The sequence below is a fragment of the Leuresthes tenuis genome, unplaced genomic scaffold, assembly GCF_036924035.1.
Source record: "Leuresthes tenuis unplaced genomic scaffold, fLeuTen1.0.hap1 SCAF_14, whole genome shotgun sequence".
Lineage (NCBI taxonomy): Eukaryota > Metazoa > Chordata > Actinopteri > Atheriniformes > Atherinopsidae > Leuresthes > Leuresthes tenuis.
Window position 1 is genome coordinate 14,658,926 of NW_027325368.1, and position 25,612 is coordinate 14,684,537.

Sequence of the window (25,612 nt, forward strand, 5' to 3'; positions counted from 1 at the left end):
ACTTTAATCAGTTGAAGCAAAATCACACACCAAAATCCGTAGTCCATTAAAATTGAGTTGCAGATTTGATCATTTTAATGTCACAACAGGTGTTGTAGTTATCGGTATAGCTATGACTTTGACTTCATCAGACAAACCTGTTGAGGGGCCCTCTAGTGGTGCTACTGTCAGGTTTTCTTTAAAAAATACACTTTCATAGTTGAAGCAGTGGGTGCAAAATTCATTAATAATGCATGATTCACTGCAGCTGACATTAATTTCATAAATTTTTTTCTTCTTCAGGAGCCAATACAGTTGAACGGTAGCTGGTGGATAACTACCTAGCCATTGTCGGAGGCTTGCATTTGTTAATGACAAGGATTACCACACTAAAGGGAAATTTAATTGTTTATAGACACTCTTGTCATGCAGGTTGGAAGGTAGAGGTCAGAAAAACGTGGTTTATTTCACTGCCCTGCATGCAACCATGGGCCTTCTGGGTATTGAACTAATTTAAGAATAAATTATCCATTTGCCTCTTAACCTGTTTCATTATTCAGCCTTGGACTGTGAATACTGATCTGTTTACCTATGGTTTTACAGTAGTTATATGTGTTACAAGAGCTACTTCTTAATTTCAGTGATGCAGGCCTGTCAGAAAAAGATTCTGCGTGACAGTTGTTCTTAATATAGCTTTTATATATCAGAGTAGTTACACTTCAAATACCTGAAGATTTTTAATCTTTTTTTTTTTTTTATCTTTAATCTGTTAACTACAACAGGTCTTGTACTGGTTCAGATATATGGAATTATAATGAATTATAATGTATTCCACAAACACTAAAATTGGAAAGAAGAATAACACAAAGGTTACTTAAGACATAGTATTTCTGATGTTATATTATGTTTATGTAAATGCTTGTATTTTTTTTAGGACAGTATACAGTCCTCTGTCTATTTTTGTCCCACAAGTGGCTACCTAAGACATACTTGGGATTAACCTCCTGACCTTCAGTGAACAAGAAATTTGGGTTGTTGCTCGGCTAAGAACCGTTTGAATACACGAATCACATTAAAATGGTACATTAAGAAAATAAATTTGTCACGCTGGTTTCTTCTGTGGTAACTTAAGTGACATGTAAGGCCTGTGTCATATCCCTTACTTAACAGTTTCGATGTGTAAAAAACAAAGTACTATCCACTGCACTTACTTATTATGTTACATATTCGAGATGCCTGAGTGTACAATGATCGACATGACTGATGAATACAGTGGGAACAGTTTACTAGTCAGCAAATCTGAACACGGCATACGGGTTTATATGTGTTGTCATGTGACCCACACTCAGCCATCTTGTGGAAAACGAAGAGAGAGAGCCACTCAACACGCATACAAACCCTGTGCTGTCAGAACTAGCAGAGGTAAGACAGCCAAAGTTTGATACACAAGCCGAGAAAAATCGTACATTTGAGTCAAGTGCCATGTCACTGGGGCATGTTCTGACGAGCGGGGGTGGTTAGGAGTGCTGTTAAACCACCATGTTTACTTGGCCTTGCAGCAGCGGACTCTGCTGTTTCTGATTGCAGGTCCAGGCCGAGTGAAGTGCGGGGCGGCTCGGCGAGAAATTGTTGTTGTGAATCCAGGGTGCTCAGAAGGCCGCGTGTAGCTATTAGCTAATCTGTTAGCCTGCTAGCTACAGGTATCGAGCATATAGATTAACTTGTGTCAGAGCACTTATGTCAGATGTTTGACTAGTGTGATGAACTACATTACAGTCAACACGCATGTTAATCTCCATGTATGACACATATATGTGGATACGTTGCCATGAAACATTGCTTCTTAGCTAGCTGGCTAACGTGCTAGTACAGCTGGCTGTCGTGTTGCTGGCTAGCGAAAAATACTGTGGCAACAGCGTGCTGTAAAGGGGTGCTTTAACCACAACTGTGTTGCTCGCTGTAAAGCTAACTGTGGTTGTAGGGTCAGCTTTTAACTACCAAGAAAAAAAGGTGGCTAATGTCAGCTAAATATGTTTAGTTAATGGTTCGTGTTGTTGTTTATTTAGTAAGCACACAACTTCAGCTAACGCAATGATAGCAAGTGAGGGTTATTTCCTCTTCACCTTCTTGATAGACCATCGCGGATCGTGTTGAGCTTTTAAAGCAAACTTCAGTAATATCCAGCAACGTTACTAACGTTAGCTTCAGTCTGAGCTCGCGTTAACTAACGTTAATTGGGCATTCCTTACTTTACGTTGGTGTTTAGCGTTAAAACAACACGGCTCAAACATTAAAGTAAAGTTGTTGGGTAACAATCCCATCATTTTTCCAAGTAATTAACACTCGTTTGTCTGCTCATCGAAACTACTTCATTCCTAAATCAAAAGCGAAACTTAACATTAGGCAGACTGGCAAAAGTTGTATTGTTTTGGAACATGTTCGTCTGTTGGCTGTTAATTCCACATAAATCGTTTCAAACGACTCATAACATCGTGCAAACTCAGTTAGCCAAAAGCTTAGCTTTGTATAAACACTAGTTATCGTACGGACTGCCTAAGTCATTGCTTACTTATTGAGTTGCTCTATTAATTACTCTAACTGGCAACTTACACGTGGCTTTTCCAGGCTTCCATATGTGCTGCGGTACTATGAGTCCACTGTCCCCTTTTCTGCTTCATGTTTGAGGAAACCCAGCAACGTTATAAGGTCTTGCTTTGTGCTAACAAATGACTGATCTTGCAGGCACAACAGGATTTTTTTTTAATATCGTTTTATTTGCTCAAGTTAACAACACCTTAGCTGTCAATTACAGGTGTCTTGACATGCTCTCCCAGGCTGGGAGACTTCCTAAAATAGATGCAGCGGATTGAAATCGTACACTCGTTATGTGCTTGAGGGATGGGCCATAGATCTTTAGGAGCTGGAATATATTAAACCCTGTCAGAAAACTTTTTTTTATATGAATAGAATATGCAAAAAAAACTGAAGTTGGAGAGGTTTAAGATGATTTGAGCATTATAAGACATAAGTTACATTGATATAAGACATTACTGGACTCAGCCCAGTCTGAAAAGTACAGCTAAATGTTACACCACTAATAAATGAAATATAATAACACCACTGAGTAATTGGCTCATATTTGTTTAACAGAATAGGTCAACAGAGGTACAAGTGTAAGATTCTACATCTTTGTGCAAGCCAGAAATGTGCGGTACTAATCCTTTCTTTCCCTTTGCATGCTTGTAGAACTTCAAGGAAGAATGGCCGAAACCCAGACGCTTAACTTTGGACCAGAATGGTAATCAAATTAACACGAAGGAATGATTGGTGTGAGAGAAATGAGTTGTAGGTTGGGAGACAGGTTGTCTTCTGAAGCCTAATGCAGCTTTTCCATACATGTTCCAACATGCCAGCTGCCACCTCAGCTTTGGTTGTTGTCTCCCGTTCCTTTGTCCATTTTGTTTGACTGCACTGCCTCACTCTGCAGGCTCCGTGCTCTGTCTGGAGGTGGTGGCGGCAGCGGTGGCGGCGGCGGCGGTGGTGGAAGCAGCACTGTTGTTGCTTCTCCACCCCTCTCACCTGCATTGCCAAAGTATAAACTTGCAGACTATCGCTACGGGAGAGAAGAAATGTTAGCACTTTATGTAAAGGATAACAAGGTGGGTAGGTCCATAATGTCCGTCTTAGCAGTTGATGTCGTCTTAGTTATTTGCATACAAATCATGTCGATGCCAAGTCTAGGTTTTCAGCTAACTTGCATCTTGTTTCATATCACAGTCTTCAAAGACTTATTCATTTTAATAGTGAGATAACGGATAAAGGAAGTGTATTTCTCTCATCCAGATCCCTATAGACCTACAAGATAAGGAGTTCTTACCCATATTGCAAGAAGAACCCTTGCCGCCTCTGGCACTTGTTTCTTTTACAGAGGAGGAACAGGTAGGAGCACTTATTGTGTCTTTCAGTCTAAAAAAAGTAATTTCATAGTAAAGAATTATACCTAAATTAATGTTATACTGGCCCGATTCCAGTTGACTTCCTATTGTCTTGTATTGGAACACACAAGACTTTTGCAGGCTAAAATACCAAATCCAGAGTGTGTTTAGAATATAGAGCGGCGGGCTGACCGTTTCTTCCCCTCCCACTGTTTGTGTTTGCAGAGAAATTTTTCCATGTCCGTAAACAGTGCAGCTGTACTTCGGCTGACGGGGCGAGGAGGCGGACCGATTGCCGGGGCATCAAGAGGCCGAAGTACGTCAAGAGGTAGAGGTAAGAACTGAGTCAAGCTCACACACAGCTGGGCCATGTCTCCTCTTATTGGTTCAAGAATAAGTAGCCACATGGCACAGTTTATGCAGTGGGATTTTAAATAAAAGTTTCCACTCTACAAATTGGCATTTGTTTGATCTTTACAGTCGTTCCAAGCTTGCGGCCTCAGAGGAGTTCCAACAACTGCAAATAGTTGAGATTCTTTTGAGGAGCCCACCGATGTTCTCGCTGTTAGAGACGGGAGGTCTAATAATAGTACTCTCTAAGTTTTCTGCTAACTTGGCATACTTTTGACTCCCAGCTGCTTTAACTCGTAATTGACTGAAAACCCTTTTTTTTTTTTTTTTTTTTAAACATCTTTTCTTTTACTTCCATTTCCACTGCTGGAACTCGGGGCTAAACAGGGTTCGAGGGGAGATATTTCACCCTCAAAAACAGCGGCGGTAGGTGGTCTTAGATGACTTGTCTTGTGCCACATTTAACTTAACGGTAAACTAATTGGAAGCTGCGCACAAAATGCAGTAGAAATGAAAACAGTCTTTTCTTAAAAAGGCACTTTACTACAACCTGACGGCGTGGCTTATATTGAAGGATGGCGTGTGTCGTGGAGAGGGTTGGTTTGATAAAAATACATGTTGGTTCATTGCCTTCTGGGTAAAAAAAAAAGGACTCAGATATTTAGAATTTTACAAGGAAGAGCCCTGAATGTCGTTGTTTAGCCCAGGTCAACTTGTGATTTCAGGGCGGGGAAGAGGTGACGGAGGGTTTTACCAAAGAAGTTTTGATGATGTGGAAGGCTTCGGTCGTGGCGGGAGGGAGATGCACCGCTCTCAAAGCTGGGAAGAAAGGTATTGGAATAGAAATGACCAGATTCCACGTTTCACTGGCAAGACCAGTCATTGCTTTTGGTGTTGTGCAGAAGTTCAGTAAAATGTTTCTCTTATTTTCCTTTTAGTTCTGACTTTAGTTTTTTTCCCCCTCCTCCCAGAGGTGATAGAAGATTTGAAAAGCCAGGTCGAAAAGACCCAGGTTGGTTTCCATTTTGTTGCTCGACGAATCAACGCATGACGGTTTTTGTTTGTTTGGTTGTTTGTTTGGAGAGTGCTCTGACTTACCTGCTCATTTCTCTCTGTGAACACAGCAGAAGCCGCTCCCGGACATTTTCAGATCAATCACAGTAAGCGCATCGTATGACTTAAATAGAGTCGGGGCAAATTCTGTTATTTTTCCCCGATATTTTATTAACTGTGTACAATGTGTTGAACTCATTTTGCTGTCTTTGTGATCCTGTTTGCCATCACCTTCGCCCGCGGCCGCTCGCGCAGTCCGAGGCAACTACGAGGACGGTGGGACGGGGCTACCGAGGAAACACGACTTCACGCGCTCGGAGAGCGAGAACTGGCGCACCTCTCGTGACGATCAGAACGGTGAGGATGATGAGGGGGGCTGGCACCTGGCAGGTTCTCGACGAGACAATGAGCGGCGGTGCCCCCCAAGCCCAGGTGGGCACGGCAACAACCCCGTCACCCATACATTTATCTTTGATGAACCGTCTTTGATAAATGTGTCGGTGGTCTGCTGTCATGCTTGTTGTATTCCCTGTTTTAGCTGAACGGTACATTTGTATCAGGACCTGTTTGTTTTACCACATGACCAACTTGAATTTGCGGATATTTTCTATATCAACCGCATGTATACTTGCTTACTCCATAAGTTGCACAAGTAAAGCCTCTGAATTAAAGCAACCAGCCTAATGTTGTTGGAGATCTTTGGCTGCTGTGGGTTGCAGGGTCGGACCTCTGTGGATTTGATTTGGCTTGTTCTCCAGATCAATGGAAGGTCAAAGCCTTGAGCTCCTGGTTGTGTCCAACAAACTGCACCCGAGCAACCTTTGCACTTTAGCCGGTCACATTGTCCCTGTGATGGAGGCCCCTGCTAAGAGTGAATGTGCTGCATCAGTGTTTAGTGGGGGTTGTACATGTTAGAGTAACAATGACACAAACGTGCGTGTCCACCCTCTTCCGGCCAATAGTTGCATTGTAAGGAGATATCCGGTGTTGTTCACCTCGTCCTCAGTGGATCAGCGCTAATGGCTGTTTGGTTCATAGTTTCACCGGACGCTCCTTTCTGTAGTTCTCTATGCTTCTAACTCACACATGAAAAATCAAGTTTGTGTCCTATTCAGTTTAATCTAGCGGGACTTCGATAAAGCCTTTTTGAATTAACGGTTTCACGGTTTGTGCCTTCTGTGGTCACAGATGGGCCTCGGTCAGCAGGGTGGCGGGAACACCCAGACCAGCGTCGGCGTTTCCCATTCGATGCAAGAGAAGACGAGCGTGGCTACAGGAGGCCAAGGTCAGGCAGCGGTAGCCTGGAAGATGAGAGGGACAGCTTACCAGAGTGGTGTCTGGAGGATGAGGACGAAGAGGCAGGCACGTTCGACTCATCGGGAGCCTTTCTCTCTCTCAAGGTAAAAGTTTACACACAGACCGCTTTCTAAATAAACAGCGCTCTTTGACATCATGGAACAGCACATTTTCCTTTGTAGGGTGAACTCTGTGCTGGAGTTTCTGTAACCGTGTTCCCTCCTCTGCTATCAGAAAGCCTCGAAGGAGCCCATCCCAGAAGAGGCGGAGCTTGATTTCAAGCCGTTGGAAGAGTGTGAAGAGGGCCTGGAGGAGGAGGATGGTCCACCCAAAGAGACCAAAGAGACAGAAAAAGAGGCCAAAAGAGAAGCTGACCGAAGAGGTCAGAGATTTTTTTTGTTTGTTTCTTTATTTCATTCGGCCCTGGCCCAGATGAACGTGTTTGGTTCATAAAAGAAACTCAAATTGTGGCCATATTGCCGTCTCAGCCTTTCAGACACTCCTGTCTCAGATGTAATTGCGGCATCTTGACTGCGCTCATTTTTGGAATTTGAACAACGTGATGTGAACAGGACAGATTTTTGCATTGTCAAAGTCCTTTTGGAACCCATTTCTAAAATCTTGCAGTGGGAATGTTCCAGTAGCAAATTAAATGCTACCTTGTGGAATTAGCATTATTCGTGATGTGCTGGCGACACAATTCCACATGAAAATGAATCGGTCGACTTGTCCGGATCGAATATTCACCGCAATCACTGAAATACTATTTAAAACTGCACCATGTTCACGTTCACCTCAAATATTTGGCGAGGGAAAGGCTCGACTGAGCGAGACGCAGTAGCAGCAGATGCTGTCAAAATAAAGCTTGAGTGGTTTCAGTTTGAGACATGTGATATGAACAGGGTCAAAGAGCACGCGTGTGACATCTGCCCCACAGACATCATCTCGTATCGGCCATAATTGAACTTTTTTTCCCACGTCTTCACCGTTTGTTTCAGAGTTGGCCGGCGCTTCAGAGGAGGCTCCACCTGTCGGCGCACCTGTTGCTCCAGCAGTCTCGGAGTCCCTCCCCCCTGCACAGTGTTTGTCGCCAAAGCAGCCCAGCAGAACAGAGGAGAGCGAGAGGCCAGCTGAACGGCAGCCCCCCCTGGATCTCCCCTCGGAGCCCTGCAAAGCCCCCCTGCATGTCCCCATGTCTACAAGCATGCTGGAGTCCCTTCCCATGACCCACATTTCCACCGCTCCTGCAGGTGGGTCTTTTTATTTTTTGTTTTTTGTCTTAAGTTTAACTGAAAAACAGGTACAGGTTTCAGGTAGCGGAAAAAGTAATATCTGCTTCTTCATTTATCCGTTCATGCGAAGTATCTGCTCCGTCGCCCACCGTTCAGCTACCACAGCAAAAGCCCATAGAAGTCTCTGTGGCCCAGAACAATCCTTTACCCTTCCCTTCAAATATGATGGCACCTATTGGCAGGCCCACCTCTGTGCCACATGAAACTGATGAAGATGAGGGACTAAAGCACTTTGAGCAAGTAAGTTTTGTAAGCTTGCGATATGAACACGTGTCATCAGTGCTGCTGACATAAAATCTCTTAAAGAATTGTGTTATTTTAAGAAGAAGCCGTTTTTTTGAGTAATGATGCAGCATTACTGCTCTTTTAGATTCCGATAAATTGCCATCAAACTAACTGTAAAGCTCTGCTTTCGTAAAGTTGTGCTGTTTTAATCGGGCCACGAGTCGTGTAATTCCCTTTTTCCGATTCTCATCTAGGAGGCAGAAAAGATGGTAGCATATCTACAGGACAGCGGGGTGGATGACGACAGACTTCCCCCAAAGACCTCGGAGAAGCTCAAGCCCACAGGCCTGCCTCTCACCCACGAAGCTGCTCTCAAGTGGTCCTACAAAGACCCACAGGGGGAGATCCAGGGTGCGAACGCATGACACTTTAGAGGAAAATAATGTGACTTTTGTTTTTGTTTTTGTCTTTCTTTGATTATAATAACTGCCGTAAAGACCTTTCGCTCTCTTGCTCCCTCAGGTCCATTCAGCAATCATGAGATGTCGGAGTGGTTTCAGGCCGGTTACTTCACCATGTCTCTGTTAGTGAAAAGAGGGTGTGATGAAGTATTTCAAGCTCTGGGAGAGATGATGAAGATTTGGGGAAGGGTGCCCTTCACGCCAGGACCAGCACCCCCACCACTACAAGTAAGCACCTCTGCAAAATGGGATCCATTTGCCACCAAGTGGAAGTCGTTGAGGCCGTTCTTGTTAGTCCGACAGCTACAGCAACGGCTCTTGGCTTGGAAAAGCAGGGCTAGTTTACCACCGACCACTTGGATTCGGGGGCTGAAGGTGGAGTTTTGATCGCCAACTCCACAAACCAGTTGGTGCAGCTTTTTTTTTTTTTTTTTTATTCACCAAAGCAGTCTTTTCGCTGCCGTTAATGGTTAGTAACAGACAGTTCTCAGAAGGTAGTTTCAAACTTTATACAACTTTATACATGGCTCCCGGATGTTCAGGAAGGCCGAATGGCTCTCAGATGCTTTTAAAGTCACAAGCACCCGAAGCTGGTTCAGGTTTGTCAAAAGCGGCTCATGTAATTCGGCATTAGCGCCAGTACCGGCCAATGACCTGTAGATGGTGCTGTCTACCACCCTTTATCAGTAAGCTTTGGGAGAGGAATCCTATGTGCTGAATAGTTATTTTTCTCTCTTACATTTTCTTCTATTTTAACAGTTTGGTTACTCACTCGGTTTAAAGGTCTTAAAACTTCCTCATGAAAAAAAATCCAGATCTCTTAAGATATGCGAAACTTAAGTTAAAGTTTCCTTGTACAGCATTTAAAATTCACTTAAAACAGAACAAAACAGGGTTTTTTTTCTGTGAAGATGAAGCCGCGCTTTGAGGTTTTTGCAAGTGCATGCCGTCTCTCTCTCTGTATCTCATATTTCCTGCTCATAAGCTTTTTGTTTTGACTGTCAACACGGCACATGATCCTCCTGAAGCCGACAGAGTTGTGGGATTTTTTTTTTCTTTTCTTTTTTTTTTTTTTTTTAACTGAATAACCCACATTCTTCAGTTGAAAAAGAGCCACACAAAGAGAGGTCCGAGTCCACATAGATGAGTTTGTACCTACATAAAGGGATTCATTGGTGTTTTTGAGTTGATCCTTTTTCACTTGTAGACCCGTGGCGTCTGCTAAAAGATGTCCTCCACATCTCTGAAAGTGCCTCGTCAGTTTTTGTACGATGCAGGCTTCAGACTTCCACTTCGACACTTCGTTAAGCTGTCGGCCGGATCAGGAAGTGATTCTAAACTAGTTGTGATGTTAAAAACTCTGCTTCCAGAAAGGCACAGAGGTCAAGTGTCTTCAGAGACACTCTCCGCTCTCGGTAGATTAATTTCGAACCCGCTCTTTAGTGTTTTAATTATAACATCCAGCAGTTTTCGCAGCAAAGATCACATAACCCTAAAATAATTTGTGTTTAAATGTTGTAATAGGCTGCTGTGATTTATTCTAACACCCTTGTGTCGTGTTTTGCAGGCAGATGGAGACCAGGAGAGGTTAAAGAGGCAGCAGGAGCTCACTGCTCTCAACCTTTACCAGTTACAGCAGCTCCAATATCAATACCTCCTCAGGTACGCCAGGTTCACCCCTGACACTTTAAGAAAGACTCAGTGCAGACTTCCTTCTCGAACCACACTTTTTTTTGTTTGTTTTTTAGTTGCGGCATTACTTCCCAAACAGACTTTGGCTTCTGAGATGAGGGTTTCTGCCATTATTAGTTAGTTTTAATTTAGTTTCTCAGATCAGCGCAGAAAAGCCTGAATAGACTCTTATACACAGGCTAACCAGATGGAACTGTCGTAACTTCGAAGTTTCTCCCGTGTCCATTCATAACATCATTCCCCTATTTGCCCCACGGTCCCACAGATATGTTTTACTGGTTCCTCATGTGCTGTCACTGGCCTGTGGGAAGTTGACAGTTATTTGCTCCATTGAGTACATACTTCATGTTTCTTTATTTTATTTTCTCAGTATTTTTCACAGACCCTTGTTCTTCACATTGTGCTGTAGGGGAGGGGAGGTGGTCATGAAGCTAATGAAGTAACGGCTGAACTTAAATGAGTTCTGTTTGAGCTGCAGCTGCTGCTTTTGTAGCGCTGCCCTGCTTTCTGTATAGTTCGAATTCAAAATGAAACTCCCCGCTTCGAGCTTTCAACAGTTTATACTATCCACTGATTGACATCGTTGCTTCCCCTTATTCCTCTGTTCCTCACCTTGTTCCTCGCCCTCCTACAGGCAGCAGTATGCCCAGGCGCTGGCTCAACAGAAGGCTGCGGTTCTCAGCTCAGCTCCTCTTCAGCAGCAGCAGCAGCACCAACAGCAGATCAACCTGCTTCTACAGCAATACCAGGCTCTTAAGTTAAGGTTGAAAACTGCTACATTTGTGCCCAAGCCTCTTAATCACATCAAACCTTATATAGAGTGAACTTCATATTTTTTTGTCATCATCATGGAAGCATTGCATTCATTTATGGTTTAATTTTTTTTTTCTTAGAGTATCAGAGAACCTTCTACCTCCTGTCACCCGATCTTTGTCTGTACCAGACTCAGGTTCTGTGTGGGAAATGCAGAACCCATCCTCTCAGGCTTCCTGCACACCGAACCTCCCACAAGCTGCTGCAAACTGTGAGTCTCTAACTTTCATGCCCTGCATCGTTGGAACACTGACAAACGAAATGCTCTTATTCATCACATTCATTTTATTTCAACAGCATGGGAAGGCAACAGTGTCTGGGATTTGCCTATAGATTCCATGGCACAGGCCCCGACCATCGAGCAGATGCAACAATTTGAGAAGGCAAAGTCTGCAAAGGTAAGATGCATTTCTCCTCTGTTTCAGTGGAAGTGGTTATGCGGAGTTGCCTCCGTTGGATAAACGCTTTTTATGATGAGAAAGCTTGAAATCTTTCAGTTTTGCAAGCCCGCATCTATGAAGAATACGCTTAAATGTATTTTAATTTTTGTCCTCCGACAGCAGGAGCTGGAGAGACGCGAGGCAGAGATGAGGGCGAAACGGGAGGAAGAGGAGCGAAAACGTTTGGAGGAGGCCCTCAGGGCACGACAGGAGGAGGAACGGAAGCGCTTGGAAGAAGAGGAGCTGGTGCGGCAAAAACAGGTCGAGCGTTTTAGCAGGATCGGTTTGAAAAAGTTAGTCACTCTTTCTTTGAGGAACTCCTCCTTCAGTGAGGCTGACCACATGTTGGAACTCTTTAGGAGGAAGCACTGAGACGGCAAAGGGAGCAAGAAGAGGCACAGCGCAGACAAAAAGAGGAAGAGGATAGACTGGCACAGGAGGAGGCTCTCCGAAGATTAGAGGAAAGGCGAAGGGAAGAGGAAGAAAGAAAGAAACTAGAGGAGTTCCTTCGCAAACAGGTAAGCAAGCAAGGATGCGATATACTAACTATTTTATGCCAGTGTTTGATTAAACGTGTTATTCTCTGCTTCATCAGGAAGAGGAGCGCAGAAAGCAGGAAGAACTAGAAGCTTTGAGGAGGCGTGAGGAGGAGAAGCGGGCAGAGGAAGAAGCAGCTGCCGCCGCTGCAGCAGCAGCTGCTCTAGCACAGCAACAGGAGGAGCAAAAAAGGAGGGAGCAGGAGGCTCAAAGACAGCAGGAGCGACAGAGACAGCAGCAGCAAGAGGCCCTCAGAAGACTGCAGCAACAGCAGCAGCAACAGCAGCAGCTTGCACAAATGAAGGTAAGGGCTCGAGGCCATCAAGTCATGCATCATATGATGTTCACAGTATACCTGAGGTCCACAAAACTCCTCCTTCTGCTTTGCAGCTTCCATCCTCTTCTAAGTGGGGACAACAGTCAGCCAACACTATGAGCCAGAGTCAGAATGCACTGTCATTGGCCGAGATCCAGAAGCTAGAAGAAGAGAGAGAACGACTGGCTCGGGAGGAGGTGAGAATAGCGAGCAGCGGATCTCCAGCTCGGCTTGGTGTTGTTTGATGGCTCTATTTTCAGCAAAGTACCGCTTTCGTTGTTGTCTGATTGGAGGGTTGAGGGCTGTGCATTTCTATCTGATAGGATTGAGTTTTGTTTTGTTGCTTGGTGCTTGGGCTGGTTATAAATTGTTTTAGATTTTAGATTTGCTTTTCCACAGCCAGAGATTCACCACAGAACCACATCTTTGCGTCACTGTAGACATCTCTTCAACGTGTGGTTGAACCCCCCCCCTTGTCCCTCTGTCTATTCTGAGTTTCTGTCGACGACCACAGAGCACAACAACAATTTACCTTCACAAAAACAACAGATCAGTGCTCGTTTCAGTTCCTCAGAAGTCTTAATGTCACCGGTCTAGTCTTGGAAAGCTGTTGTAAACAACATTTCGTGTTTGTGGTCACTCCCTGTGAATCCACCGGTGTTCATAAACACAACAGGCGATATCGAAACATTAAACAGCAGAAAAATTAGGGCAACAATGAGCTCACGTTCTTCCACTGCTGCAACTGTTTTTAATTTTTTTTATTTTTTTTTATTGTTCAGTCTTGACTTGAGCCCAAATAGGTCACACTGGCTGCCGAGTTGTGAACATGGTGGTCACATTTAATTTAGTCTGGTTTGCCTCCGTAACCCTTCCCCCAGCCCCCAACGTAAGCAGCTCTTTGCAAAGAGTTTTTATGGTGGTCCGAACAGAAAGAACTGCTTCTGAGTTAGACTCTGTCTCTGAACCTGCTTTGGTGTAAAACTTCCTCTCAGAATTTTTTAGGCACCGCGCCGCATATCGCTCTCTCTCGTCAGTTAATTTCAGAAGCAATGCTATCTGTTTCTTGCCATTGGGGGAAAAAAAAAAAAAAAAGGTGCCATTTTATGCATATTTATGCCCTTATCACCTTCACAGCAGCGACGTCAGCAGCAAGAGCTCCTGAAGCTACAGCAACAGCAGGCCCTGCAACAGACCCAGCAGTCCCACGCCAAGCTGTCTGGCTGGGGTAATGTCGCCAAACAGCCCGTTGCTACAAAGTCTTTGCTGGAGATTCAGAGGGAGGAAGCCCAGCAGATGAAGCAGCGGAAGGAGCAGCAGCACCACCAACAGCAACACCCCATCGCCACCCCACAGCCCAGACCCCAAAACAAGACTGTACGTAGATGCTTTTTTCCCCTCTTGTATTTGAAATTTTCGTGGATTCGGCCCCAGAAACAATTTAGATGGTCAGTATTGATAGCCGCACAACTAATAGTAGATGCTTTAATTTATGACAGAATAGCTCCTAATAATTAAACTTAACAACTGTGCAAATAGGTTTTCCAGCTGGGTTCTTTCATTCTGAAGGATTTAATAATCAACAGACCATTTTGATAATGATTTATTTCATGTAACTTTTTTTATCCCCAAATGCACAACTCTCCTCAGGATATACTGCGTTTGCTTGATTTATTGTTGCAATAAGCTAAGATTTGGGCTTTGAACTATAAGTGGGCATCCATCCCCATTTTCTCATATCTCAAAGCCCAGATGGTTTATTAAAAGATGGGCAGATGAATCTATATTTAAAGTTATTGTCGGTGTCGCTCTGAATTGCCTCGTGATGACAGCAGCTCTTCCTTCACAGACATCCCTGAGTAACTCGGTGTGGGGGGCCGTTACCACCGGCACTAACTGGGGTTCAGACTCCAGCAGTATCTGGGGTGATACCCACAACTCAAACATGGGCTTCTGGGATGAAGCTGTGAAAGAGGCTGTCCAACAGCCTCCCCCGACCAAAAAAGGCAACGCTCAAAAGAACAACAAGGGCAACGCCAACCTCAGGTATTCATTTCGGGTCGCCAAATGAGAAAATGGTCTGATGTAAAGCATAGCTTTACCATATGAAGAATACACAGATGTTGCTGACTTTTGTCTTGTCTTGTGCACATACAGTAACTCTGTGAGTGGTCGAGTCAGTAAGAAGGTAGAGGAGGAGGAAAAGCTGCTAAAGTTGTTTCAAGGAGTCAATAAGAGTCAGCAGGACACCTTCATGCAGTGGTGTGAACAAACCCTGCACACCCTGAACACAGCCAATAATCTGGATGGTAAGTCTTCCAAACACTGCTTCTGAACTACTTTACCCACACCTGTTGATTGGAGTCCAGAGTTACAAGTATTCTCCGTCTGTCTCTGCCAGTTCCTACGTTTGCATCCTTCTTGAAGGAAGTGGACTCTCCATATGAGGTGCATGACTATGTCAGAGCCTATCTGGGGGACACTCCCGAGGCCAAGGACTTTGCCAAGCAGTTCCTGGAACGCCGTGCCAAACAGAACGCTAACCAACAGAAACAGACACCGCAGAACCAACAGCAAGCCCTGAAGCAGCAACAGGTGAGTCCACTTAAACTGATGAGAGCTCAGCACGCACGACCCAGACGTTTCGCTCCAGTTTTTCTTTTTCTTATCCGCAGAGTTGTCTGTTAATGAGATCAGACGGAGACGTGTTCGCTTTCACGTCCCAAAAGTAGTTTACACGTGGATTCTAAAGCTTGTTTTATAGTTGACGCGTGCGTGAAGTCAAAATGACGTATTTCCTCCTGGGGCGCACCCTGAAAAGGGCGATGCGGCACGTAGTCGTGCACCAGTCAAAATTTGTAACTTAGCGGGCAAAGAACAGCAAACCGATCTATTATTATCATTACTGCATCTTTAAAGGCCGCGATAATTCCCAAGTGAAGCACACTGTTTCATAACAAAGAAAAGGTAACACAATACACTTAAGTCCTTTTTTTTAAGGGGAAAAAAAAAGTCCTTTAACAATATTCTAAATACTATATCAGACTATAATGGTGATAACACACCTATTGAAATTTCAACTTCTGCAGGCTAGAGGTGAGCATGCGGACCATTGAGGACAGTGCTGCTCCTGCTCTTGACGGGGTTATGGTTTTCTTCTTCACTTTCGTCGTTGTAGAGTAGTTCGCAGTAACTTTCACCTAGCAGCGACACCTCTGTGACGGAGAAGCCACTCGCGCCACTACATATTGCTCGCCACATTGAGACCAATCACAGAACTGTATGCGACATACACAGTGATGTCATCCCTTACAGCTGGAATTTCTGCATACATTTTTGAAGTGTTTGTCTTACGTTCCGATGTTTCTTTCTAAGGATTCTGTGTGGGGCGGAACAGGATCTTCATCACTCTACCAGTCCAACCATACGACTGGCCAGCAGCAGCGCTTTGAGACCGTCACCTCAGGGAAGAAGAAAAAGAAGCAGAAGATGGTCCGGGCAGACCCGAGCCTTTTAGGTGAGAGCAAACATCCATTGGAGAAATCAAATTTTTTTTTCTTTTTTCTAATCCCATATGCTGACTGTAACTTTCCTGCGTTTATTCATCTTTCAGGTTTCTCTGTGAATGCGTCATCTGAGAGATTGAATATGGGAGAAATTGAGACTTTGGAGGACTTTTAAGAGACTGACTGACTGTATCCAGTTTGAACAGCAGCTGTTCTACCCAAACCCCTGCCCCAATCTGCTCCCACAGCTCTCACCTTTATCTGTCAGTTTCCCATTAATCAGGCATACTCTGGGCGTCTCTCATAGATGTTAAAATTGCGAACAAACCAAAACGTCTTAGGCAGGGTGTGCTTTCCTGTTGCAAACGGACCCGCAACTGGAGCAAAGTGGTGAACGAAACATCCGACCAGCTAATCAGGATTTGAACTCAAGTTTCTGGAGGAAGGCTGCAGATGTGCCGATATCTGTTCAGCATCAGCTGCTCGATCCAGATTCACATCATTTTCAAACTCACAAAAACGACAGCTTTCAGGTTTTGGCCTCTGTTGCATCTGGATTTTTTTTTTTTTTTTAAGGTGTGGATGATATTTGGACGGGATAGTATGGGGAAAGATTATATCCATTGATTTTGTTTTATTTATTGTCTCCTCACCACCTCCTCCACCTCTTCTCTTCCCCCCCTCCCTCCTTTCAGCTGGGTGTTCGTGGATAATGACGGGAAAGTAGAGCCCAAGGATTTGTGCCCTCTTATGTCCTGTTTTAAGGACATGTTCAAAAGTTCCAACTAGTTATCTATTTCTTGTAAAATACTAGGCTGTTTAAAGAATAAACTTTCAATTCTGCATCTGTATTATAATATATGAAAATTATCTGCTGGAGTCATACTTTTTTATTGCAGTATGGGGGGGGGAATAAATAAAACGGTCTGATGTGTAAGCTTTTCACATCTGTGTCTGAACCGTTCAGAAGAAAAAATCTCGTCCCAGCACATGAAGTCACATTTTACAAAGATCCAGTGATTAGCTTAAAATGATTAAATTGAACAGTGATTTTTAAAATGACTCAAAAAGCAATTGGATCTACAATTCCTTTTCATCCTGCTTTTTTGATGATGAAACTGAAAATACTTCACTTTTTTGTTTCGTTTCTATAGTCCATTGTCAGGTACTCATCTGAAAAGAAAAGTACCCGTCAATGGACTATAGAACTAGACGTGTATATATAGAACAACTTATCTGAAAAGATAAGTACCTGTACTTATCTGGTACTTACCTTTTCAGATCTGACTGACTGCCCCTGACAGCAGTTATTGTCCCACCAGCTGAAGCTCACTTTGAGCAGTCTGAACAACACGTTTAGGGGGAAAAAAAAGCTTGTCCGCGGTGGTGCTTGCGTGAGGTCGAATGAGTCACAGTTAAACCATTGAAGAGGAAACAAAACCCACCAGTTCCTTTCAAAGAAAAGCACCTGTACATTTCCCAGTTTTTTTCTTTTTTTTTTTTTTCTTCATTTTATAAGAGACCAAAAATGGATGTTTTTTGTTTTTTTGCTACACTATGAAAGGGTGTAACACTGCTTTTCACCCAAAGGCAGCTGGAATAGGCTCCAGTCCCCGCGACCCTGAATGAAATGAGGGAGGTACAGAAAAAGGAATGAATGAATGTGTTCAGTTATCTGCTGTAGGACGGTAGAAGCCTAGCTGTTGACCCATGATACCGTGACCACCAGGTCTAAATGAGCACTATGGTACTTATTTTTTATTTCCCAAAATCGTAAGTTTGACCGGATAAAATCGCCTCCAAAATGACGTAAGCTGAACTGCTGCAGTCTCACTGATGGATAACAAATCTCACCAGAGGAAGGTATTTCTTTGGCAGATGATCAGCTTTCTGGGGAATCCAACAGAGAGCATTATTAGATTAGTAACAGCATTACTGAGCAAATTAGCTGTGGCCTTTTCAGTAACCTAATGCAATGTCATGACATTCCTTCCCATTCAAATTTACATTAATTTCTCAATATCTTGTATTGAAGAGTCAGGAGTGACTCCAGCACACTTCAAATATTCTGAATGGGGTTAAGGTGTGGACTGTGGTGGGCAGTTTATGGGTAAAAACGACGTTTTGTGCTCCCTGAACCACTTAATAACAATTTGAGGCCAGTGACTCCTGGCACTGTCGTCTTGGAAGCTTGAATGGTGGATAGATGTGGTCCTTCAGCAAGTTCAGCTTGCCTCAACGAAGAACTTTGGTATAACTCTGCGGATAGTGGATTTATTTTGCAACCTCTTGCACCTTATGTGGCTCCCATCGATACGTCTTGATACAGACATGAGGAATTTGAACATAAATGGGACCACCGATTAGAGCTTTAATCCCAACAAAGTTAACATCAGCCCTTAGTAGATATTGTGCTGAGTACATGCAATGCAAATTTAATGCATTAGTTTTATTCAATTCCTCTATTATCTTGCCCTTGTAAGATGTACTTTTTGATGATTATGTCATGATTTGGGCTTCAGCAGAGCTGGTTCTGTGTTGGTGGGAAAGTTCAGTCACTAGTTGCATCTCAAGTGAAGCCTAATAAAGAATAGGGACGCCTTCCTGCCTTATTGCCAGCTGAGTAGCTTTGCCCATGAAAGATGTTCGCAGACATTTAAGTGTGGATGTAGCACGAGTAATTCTACTGTTAGCGAACGAACATAAACCACAACTTTTTAACTATTATAAAATGCTGGGCTAACACGAAGATGTTCGACATTAACTTGATGCAGTAATAAAATAATAGATGGAAAGAGGGCAGTATGATACATCTGCTTTAAAGTAAGTTCCCACTCCTTTATCAGTGATGTCTCTCTGCACGCAGTCAGATATTTCCAATGAGAGTAAAGTGTGTGCAGAGAGCTCTGTGGAGTGACCTCCACACACAGTGTTTACCCCTCACACCCAACTATGCAGCCTATGCAGAGGAGTTTTGAGGTGGGTTGGCTGTGTGATGATGTGTTCACAAAGTGTGCACTGTCCAAACATCACTGCGCCCACCTTGCTCCGCCCCTTCTCTCACCCCTCAGCTGCCTACCTTTTCCCCTCCTCGGCTCCCGCGTGCTCCTGTCCTGCTCCCCCTGCCAGAGTCCGCTGCTTATTAGAAGTCACCACTCGAGGAGTTTTGGAGACGCTCATCCTTCGCAGCCGCCATGGTTCGCAGCATTATCTGCAGAGTTGTCTTGCTGGTACTCTTCGGCCTCTTGGTAGACTTTGTAAACGCAGGTAAACCTCCTGGCGAGCACCATTTGAAATGTGTTGTGTTGATAGTGAATTGAAGTGTTCCATAAAGACAAATAATGAAAGCATTTACAGGAAGTATGTAGAAGATGAATCACTTTGATCAATCGTTTTTAACCTCTTCCTTTGTTCTAAAGTTAATGAGAAAGCTCAGAGAAAAAAAAATGCTTATATCAGATTGTATAGTTATCTTTACTGCTGGTATCAAGGCAAAGTTTTGGGTGACTGTGTCGTCTTTGAGCTCTTTGCCACACACGCACAGATAGGCCTGTGTGCATATGTGGGTCAGCAGCCTGATGTAAATGATGCAGTTGTTAAAGCTTTGAGAGCTGTGAAAGCTACTCTTTGACAGGCAGTATGACTCAGTTGCTTTCATGACGTCTGATGTTTATTTAAAGCTAAAAAAAAACAACTATTAATTACCCCTTTGCTGAGCTGAAATAACTCGGTGTAATAATAGTATTTCAGGTGCTGCGAAAGATTCAAAGAAATTTTTTTTAAAAAGTCTTCACCCAGCAGTGATTTCATCTCGGAGAAGGTGTTGTTTAAAAGGTGTCAGAGAAGCACATCGCAGCGCTTTTTTTAATCACTCTCTTCTGTCAGTTTTTCCCCCTGTTGTTCTTTGCAACATCTCTCAGATCCACTCTTAAAATCTCTGGCCACTGCAGAGGAGCTCTCAGGCCCACAGGTCAGAGTGCAGGTCAAGAGGACGATGGGGTGAAAAGGGAAGAACAAAGGCTTCAATGTCCTCCGTTTCCTGCTTAGAGAGAAAATAAAAAAAGCTGTGAACTGTCATACTGCACAAAATCATAACTGCGGTAGCCAGAATCTGAAAAGATCTTCTCTTGAAGTAGCATATGACTTGTCCATTAAAAAAAAAAACAGAGAAAAATCCTCATCATTAGTTTAGGTTTTTTTTACTCAATCTTCGCTGCTTCTCGTAATTAAAAAAAAAAAAACTCCAGAACATACGCGTCATTATTATTTATGTAGCCTCTACTTGTGGTGACTCAAGAGGGTGAAACAAGGGCACACAGAGCGAACTGATGTCATGTTTGGGCTTCATCACTCGCGGTTTAGATGCGCTGCCAGGTTACTTTTCACACACACTCGTCTGCATGCTTTGTCCTCTGTCTGGCTGGTGTGAAATCCTGACCAAGGAGCGCTGAGGTACCAACAAATGGCCTTCTATGTTTTTAGTATTTGAAATCATCCTCCCGTCAGACAAGCTAAAGCTTGTACAGCATTATAGGAGGATAGTAGATGAAAAAAAACTAAGCAAAAAAAAAACCATGGATGTAGTTGGTTAATGGTACAAATGACAGTTTTCAGCATTTTGATGTATCATCAGTTTATATTATATATATTTTTATATATATTCTAATATTTTTGCGACTGAAAAATCAGAAAGATAAGAAAAGTGCGCAGTCCGGTTATCATTTAAAGAAGAGGTTGAAGTAGTTGGCAACAATCAGCTCGCTAGAATGTTCAGCTAAAGGATAAACATTTTAAATGTTTTTCTAAAAGCAGAGGGAAGTCGAAACAGCTGAAATTCAAAATGAACTACTCAAAGATTGTAAAAAGTAAGAGATGACAGCACATAGTATGCTGAAAGTAACAGATAAACTTTTCCTTGCTTTGTTAGCAAGCGACAATGAACAAATAGTGACTCCAGCCAACAGCAGTAAATAAGCAGCCAAACAGATGTATGATGAATATACGACAGTTAAACTACTGCTACAATTTAAATACCTCCTTAAATACTGTAAGATACCACTATAACTAGAAAAAAACATGAATAAAAGATGAACAGTCACAAAAAAAAAAGTAAATCATGCTTAATTTGATGAAGGCAAAAAAAACAAAATAACAAACATTGAGATAGTTCAAATCTGAGCTCAATAGTTTAAATAGATTTGAATGTTACCATTAGCTAACAAAATTGTATTCAACTGCTGAAGTAGTTACCTAAAAACATAGAGAGCTTGTTGAATCATAATCATAAATTACTAGAAACAGTCAAAATAATTTTGAAACAGTTGAAATAGCCAAAGAAAACGCTGAAATAATTTGCATATAAACACAGAGTTGTTATGTTCAAGAAACTGATGTTATTTAACAGATATTATATTTATGAAAACATCTAGGGGGATATCTGGGCTCATGTGTTAAGGTTGAAGATTTGTTTCCCGCAGATTCAATCACGGTCTTGATTAAACCCATCCTGGTGGAAACAAACATCCCCAGAAAACATCATGTTATTATTTTTTGCCTTCTTATTAAATCAATATGTCCAAAGGCACAACCTTTTACACACAGAGACTATTTAATAAACAAGTTTGTTTGACATCCAGTGCCGAGCTGATGCCTAGTTTGGGCCTGCCCGGTTGTTACTGGTTGCAGCCTGCCGCCCTGTGTGACCGCACAAGCGCCCTTTTGTGCCCTCGGCTGAAGGCCTCATTGATGGCTCAGCTGGCCACAGGCCCGGGCCTCCGGGCCATCAGCCAGCTACAAGACAGGAAGCTGCACACAGCTCTTAGTAAACATCATCAAAATACTCATAGTGAACGTTCACTTCAGCCTTTTAGGAGATACCGCATCGAAGTTGTCAATGTTTTCATGTGATTACTTGATATGATATCACGTGCACAAGCTTTTAGTACTTCTGTCATTTTTCCTCTTTACAGAGATAGCAGAGAAGAAATGTCTCAGAAGGTGAAATGGTGCAAAATTAATAAGTAGTGTTAAGTTAGCTGAGTGTAAATATGTTTTGATTATGGCTGTGCTGGTATGCAAGCAAATGGGGATAGGATAACTAAATCACTCTCAGTTGGTGGGCATGTGCAACCATTTTTTCTTTTCCCGCAACAGATGATGATTACATTTGTATCCCCTGTCCACCTGGAATACAAAAGAAAAGCTATACAGCTCCTCTGTTTCCCGAGCGATAGCAGCAATCTGAATCACAGAGCTGTTACGGTTGTTTTGACTCTTCAATTTAGCATTTCTAATTGGCTCCAAAAGTGGACTTAAGAAACAGAAAGATGTGGCCCAGAGAGACACTGTTTCTCTGGCTACAGCAGAGGTGTGAAAAGTCTCATGTTCAGAGGAGAGGAATGGAACGAGAACAGACGATCGAAGATGGGCGCAGACGACTTTAAATACAGCCAGCACAGTCTGTCTGTTTGTTTGCTCTGAAGTTTGGTTGAGGCCTACTGGAAAAAAAGAGAAACATGGGGCTACCTGTGACCTTAACTGACAAAATGTCCATCCTCTACAAAGACATCGTTATGCTCAGACCTGAGAGGTTAGACAAGAGAGAGGTTGTTGGAGTCGTTACAGAGGGGCCTGTGCATGCCCTTCTGCAACCCAAAAGCCTCCAAAGAAAAGACAAGCAGGCCCATTAGCGAAGCTGTGTGCCACGTCGGTTATGTTACTGCCTTTAAGAAAACACACGATGCGATGCAGGCAGTCGGAGCCGGTGCAGGTATCGAGTGATTTCATAGCTGCCTCAAGATTAGGGGCGTTTGAAAGAAGCTTCAAAGCATTTTTTTCCTTGTTCTGCAGAGACAGTGGCAGACCCCTCCTTCGCAAGCAGAGACCACCAGGACACCATTTCTGGAGATCCACCGAGTGATGTCACCACCAAAGACCCTTTGCAGGTCATGACAGAACCCTTTACTTATGACTATGCGGAAGCCACGAACTCCCAGACCTTGGACGAGGATCAAGGTGAGGCTGGCTCGTCTTTGACTGATTAGCTCTCTGGATCAGATTGTTAATGTGTTTTACAATTGCTTCATCCTCATCTTGAAAACGGGTGCCATTTTGTCAAAAGCCCACCCTCAAACAGCAGAACCAGACACCCACGTAGCCATCCCTACTGTGCCCAACCCAAAAACAACCCTGCAGGGGTATTTGAGCGCAAGACTTTGGATTGGAAACTTTCCATCTTCAAAAAAAACATCTAACCAGATTTTTATCAGAGAAGATCTATGGAAAGATGCACTGTCTCAGACTTCTGGTCACATTTGGTTTGCTGCTGTGACAATATCGTATAATTTGTCTAAGAGTGTGAGAATATGGGCAGTATTTCAAGTACCTAAGTGTAGGTGGTGGCGCAGGACCCCATCTGCGTGGTTGCAGGCAGCACAAAGGGGAATGTTACCCTCACGCCAACCTGGTACAATGACAACATATCTTTCTAACCAACAATGTTTCTAACTCCTCCCCTTTTTGCTGAAATGTGTGTCTACAATTAGAGCCTCTGTGTGTCTGCACATCTTTTGGCTGTGTTTAACCAGCTGGTTCATCCATTAGCCAGTGCCTCGAAATGTGTTTTTTTTGTGTCTAATGTATACAGGTGTGCAGATCACTGTGTATAATTTTTAGTAAACCTGTGTGTGTGTGTGTGTGTGTGTGTGTGTGTGTGTGTGTGTGTGTGTGTGTGTGTGTGTGTGTGTGTGCACGCAGGTGTTCTGGGGCCCGGAGCCATCACAGCCATCGTTATAGCCGTCTCTCTGGGAGCGTCGGTCCTCCTCGCCCTCATCGTCATCACACTCAGGAAGTTCATGGCCTCCTAGAGTGAATACATCTCTATCATCCGTGTGTGTGTGTGCAAGTGTTTGCATGTATGTTTGTACAGCATGAGTGTTTGTGTATCAGCCGTTTGACTCTCATGTCGATATCAACTCCAAGCTCACCCACTCATCATTCCTCCAGAGATGAGTTGCTTTGCTTTAGATGCTGAAAATTGCGGCAGGTCCCTTAACTCACAACAGAACTCTAAACACTTGCATTTATTTTTTTCCTTAGAAACTGGCTGGCTCTACCAGTGCGATCGTACCACGTCATTTGGATTTTGTTGTGCTTTTTACTTGCCTCATAAAGATCTCTCATTCATGCTCTAAAAATGTTGTTTCCCCGTAGGTTTTTCTTTCTACGTATCTATCTTAGGTGTTCTTGCTGTAATTTGAACAAAAAGTGTTTAGTGTTCCGTTTGTCCTCTGTTCACGATGAAAGACGTATCTGACTGGCAGGCCTCCACACGAGCTTTTTATAAGAATTTCGAAATGATTAAACCTTATGCCAAAATAATTTCGGAATTATTCCGCTGGTGTCACACTTAAACAAGTTTAGAAGTTTGTATTACACCATTTACAAACATTTGCAGAGTCAAAATAAGAAGAGAGTGTTTCTAAAAAGGCTGTCTGTGAATACGAAACAGTAAGTAGGTTGTTTGTACCTGCAGACCAAATATGAGGGTATAGCTTGGATGAATGTGTGTCCACAGTGAACTTGGTATTTTTTGGTACATTGTCTTTTTGTATTTTAAAAAAAAAAAAGAAATTATTTCAGTATTAAGTTTGTTTTATTTTTTTTCTGTGTGCTTCAGTCCTCTGCTAAACAGCTGGTTGTTGCTATGGTGATGTCACTTTCCAAATCTATGTTGAATAAATAAATTGATCAGATGTTGTTCTTTAAAAAAACTGATTTAAATTACTGTAAAAATCAGAACTATCAAGATACCTTCCACAAATAAGAGAGTAAAAAATGAAGTCAAGATGTACGTTTTCCGTGCTCAGATCACTTTATTTATAACAGCAGGTGGCAGTGTGCCAAGCAGATTCAGTTGTATTCACAGAAAACTTTCTCGAAAGGGGAAGTTAAAACTGATTTCATCCCCTTTATTCACAATATTTCCCTTTTGCTGCGTTCAAACTTGAGTCTCTTAGTTAATTAAAGGAGGCGACAAAACATTCTCGCACAAAGAAATTCAGTTAAATCATCTCACCATCTGAAACCAGGAAACCCTCAAACACAATCACAGCCTAAATCTGCTTCCGCAGCATTTCACGTTCACTTTGAACACAGGCATCAGTCATTCTTGATTACAAGGGAAGATTCAGTCTTACACCAGCCTCACCAAAAACTGGTACAAAAACCTTACTTATTAACAGTCACTGCAGAAAAAAAACAATCAGGTAACTGACTGAAAAAACAAAGCGAATACATACAAATGTGTAAAGTCACATGTTCAAGGCCTCTTCTTTCTGAATGCCTCAACGTAAATGAGCTAAATGTTCACCCCTCTTGTAATGGAAATTTCAGTCTCGGGGAAACAAAAACCACAATCAAAAACAGTCATGCGAGACATATGGCTTTGCCAGCAGAAACATTTCCTTAGTTTGATTTCAGGCACCCAGTTTTTTTTTATGTTTGTGCTACTTTTTCTTTCAGTTGATGCAGCTGTTGGATGCAGTGGCCTGATCACCACTTTGATCGGGCCTGAAATATGACCTTAACAGGGTTGCTTGACATGGATTTCTGTGTATACAATTCTTATGTCCAATACAAGGTCATCATTTGTGGTTTTGAATGGATTCCCTTGAAATTTTGCACAAACATTCGTGTTCTCCCTCCAAATAACTTTA

General features: G+C 42.9%; 2 protein-coding genes across 8 annotated transcripts; both read left to right on the top strand.

Annotated features, from left to right (window-relative positions):
• Positions 1 to 1,311: 1,311 nt before the first annotated feature.
• On the top strand, positions 1,312 to 16,799 carry gigyf2 (GRB10 interacting GYF protein 2). 7 transcript variants are annotated; one of them, XM_072364442.1, is made up of 29 exons: positions 1,312 to 1,401; positions 3,226 to 3,277; positions 3,467 to 3,638; positions 3,823 to 3,918; positions 4,140 to 4,248; positions 4,991 to 5,096; positions 5,204 to 5,277; positions 5,390 to 5,425; positions 5,574 to 5,750; positions 6,507 to 6,718; positions 6,849 to 6,996; positions 7,613 to 7,864; positions 7,977 to 8,146; positions 8,386 to 8,542; positions 8,654 to 8,820; positions 10,160 to 10,254; positions 10,919 to 11,047; positions 11,178 to 11,308; positions 11,395 to 11,495; positions 11,658 to 11,798; positions 11,897 to 12,055; positions 12,133 to 12,378; positions 12,465 to 12,587; positions 13,528 to 13,767; positions 14,240 to 14,436; positions 14,548 to 14,699; positions 14,792 to 14,985; positions 15,766 to 15,907; positions 16,004 to 16,799. In XM_072364442.1, exons 2-29 carry the CDS (start codon positions 3,240 to 3,242, stop codon positions 16,069 to 16,071), a joined length of 4,032 nt encoding a protein of 1,343 aa, XP_072220543.1. In that variant the 5' UTR covers positions 1,312 to 1,401; positions 3,226 to 3,239; the 3' UTR covers positions 16,072 to 16,799. The 7 variants fall into 7 exon arrangements, with proteins under 7 accessions (XP_072220543.1, XP_072220545.1, XP_072220548.1 ...); XM_072364444.1 differs by having other exon boundaries at positions 11,661 to 11,798; XM_072364447.1 differs by having other exon boundaries at positions 5,574 to 5,675.
• Positions 16,800 to 18,456: 1,657 nt separating this feature from the next.
• Positions 18,457 to 24,649, top strand: snorc (secondary ossification center associated regulator of chondrocyte maturation). Its single transcript, XM_072364460.1, has 3 exons — positions 18,457 to 19,163; positions 22,746 to 22,910; positions 23,652 to 24,649. The coding sequence occupies exons 1-3, from the start codon at positions 19,091 to 19,093 to the stop codon at positions 23,759 to 23,761; spliced, it is 348 nt and encodes a 115-aa protein (XP_072220561.1). The 5' UTR covers positions 18,457 to 19,090; the 3' UTR covers positions 23,762 to 24,649.
• Positions 24,650 to 25,612: the final 963 nt, after the last annotated feature.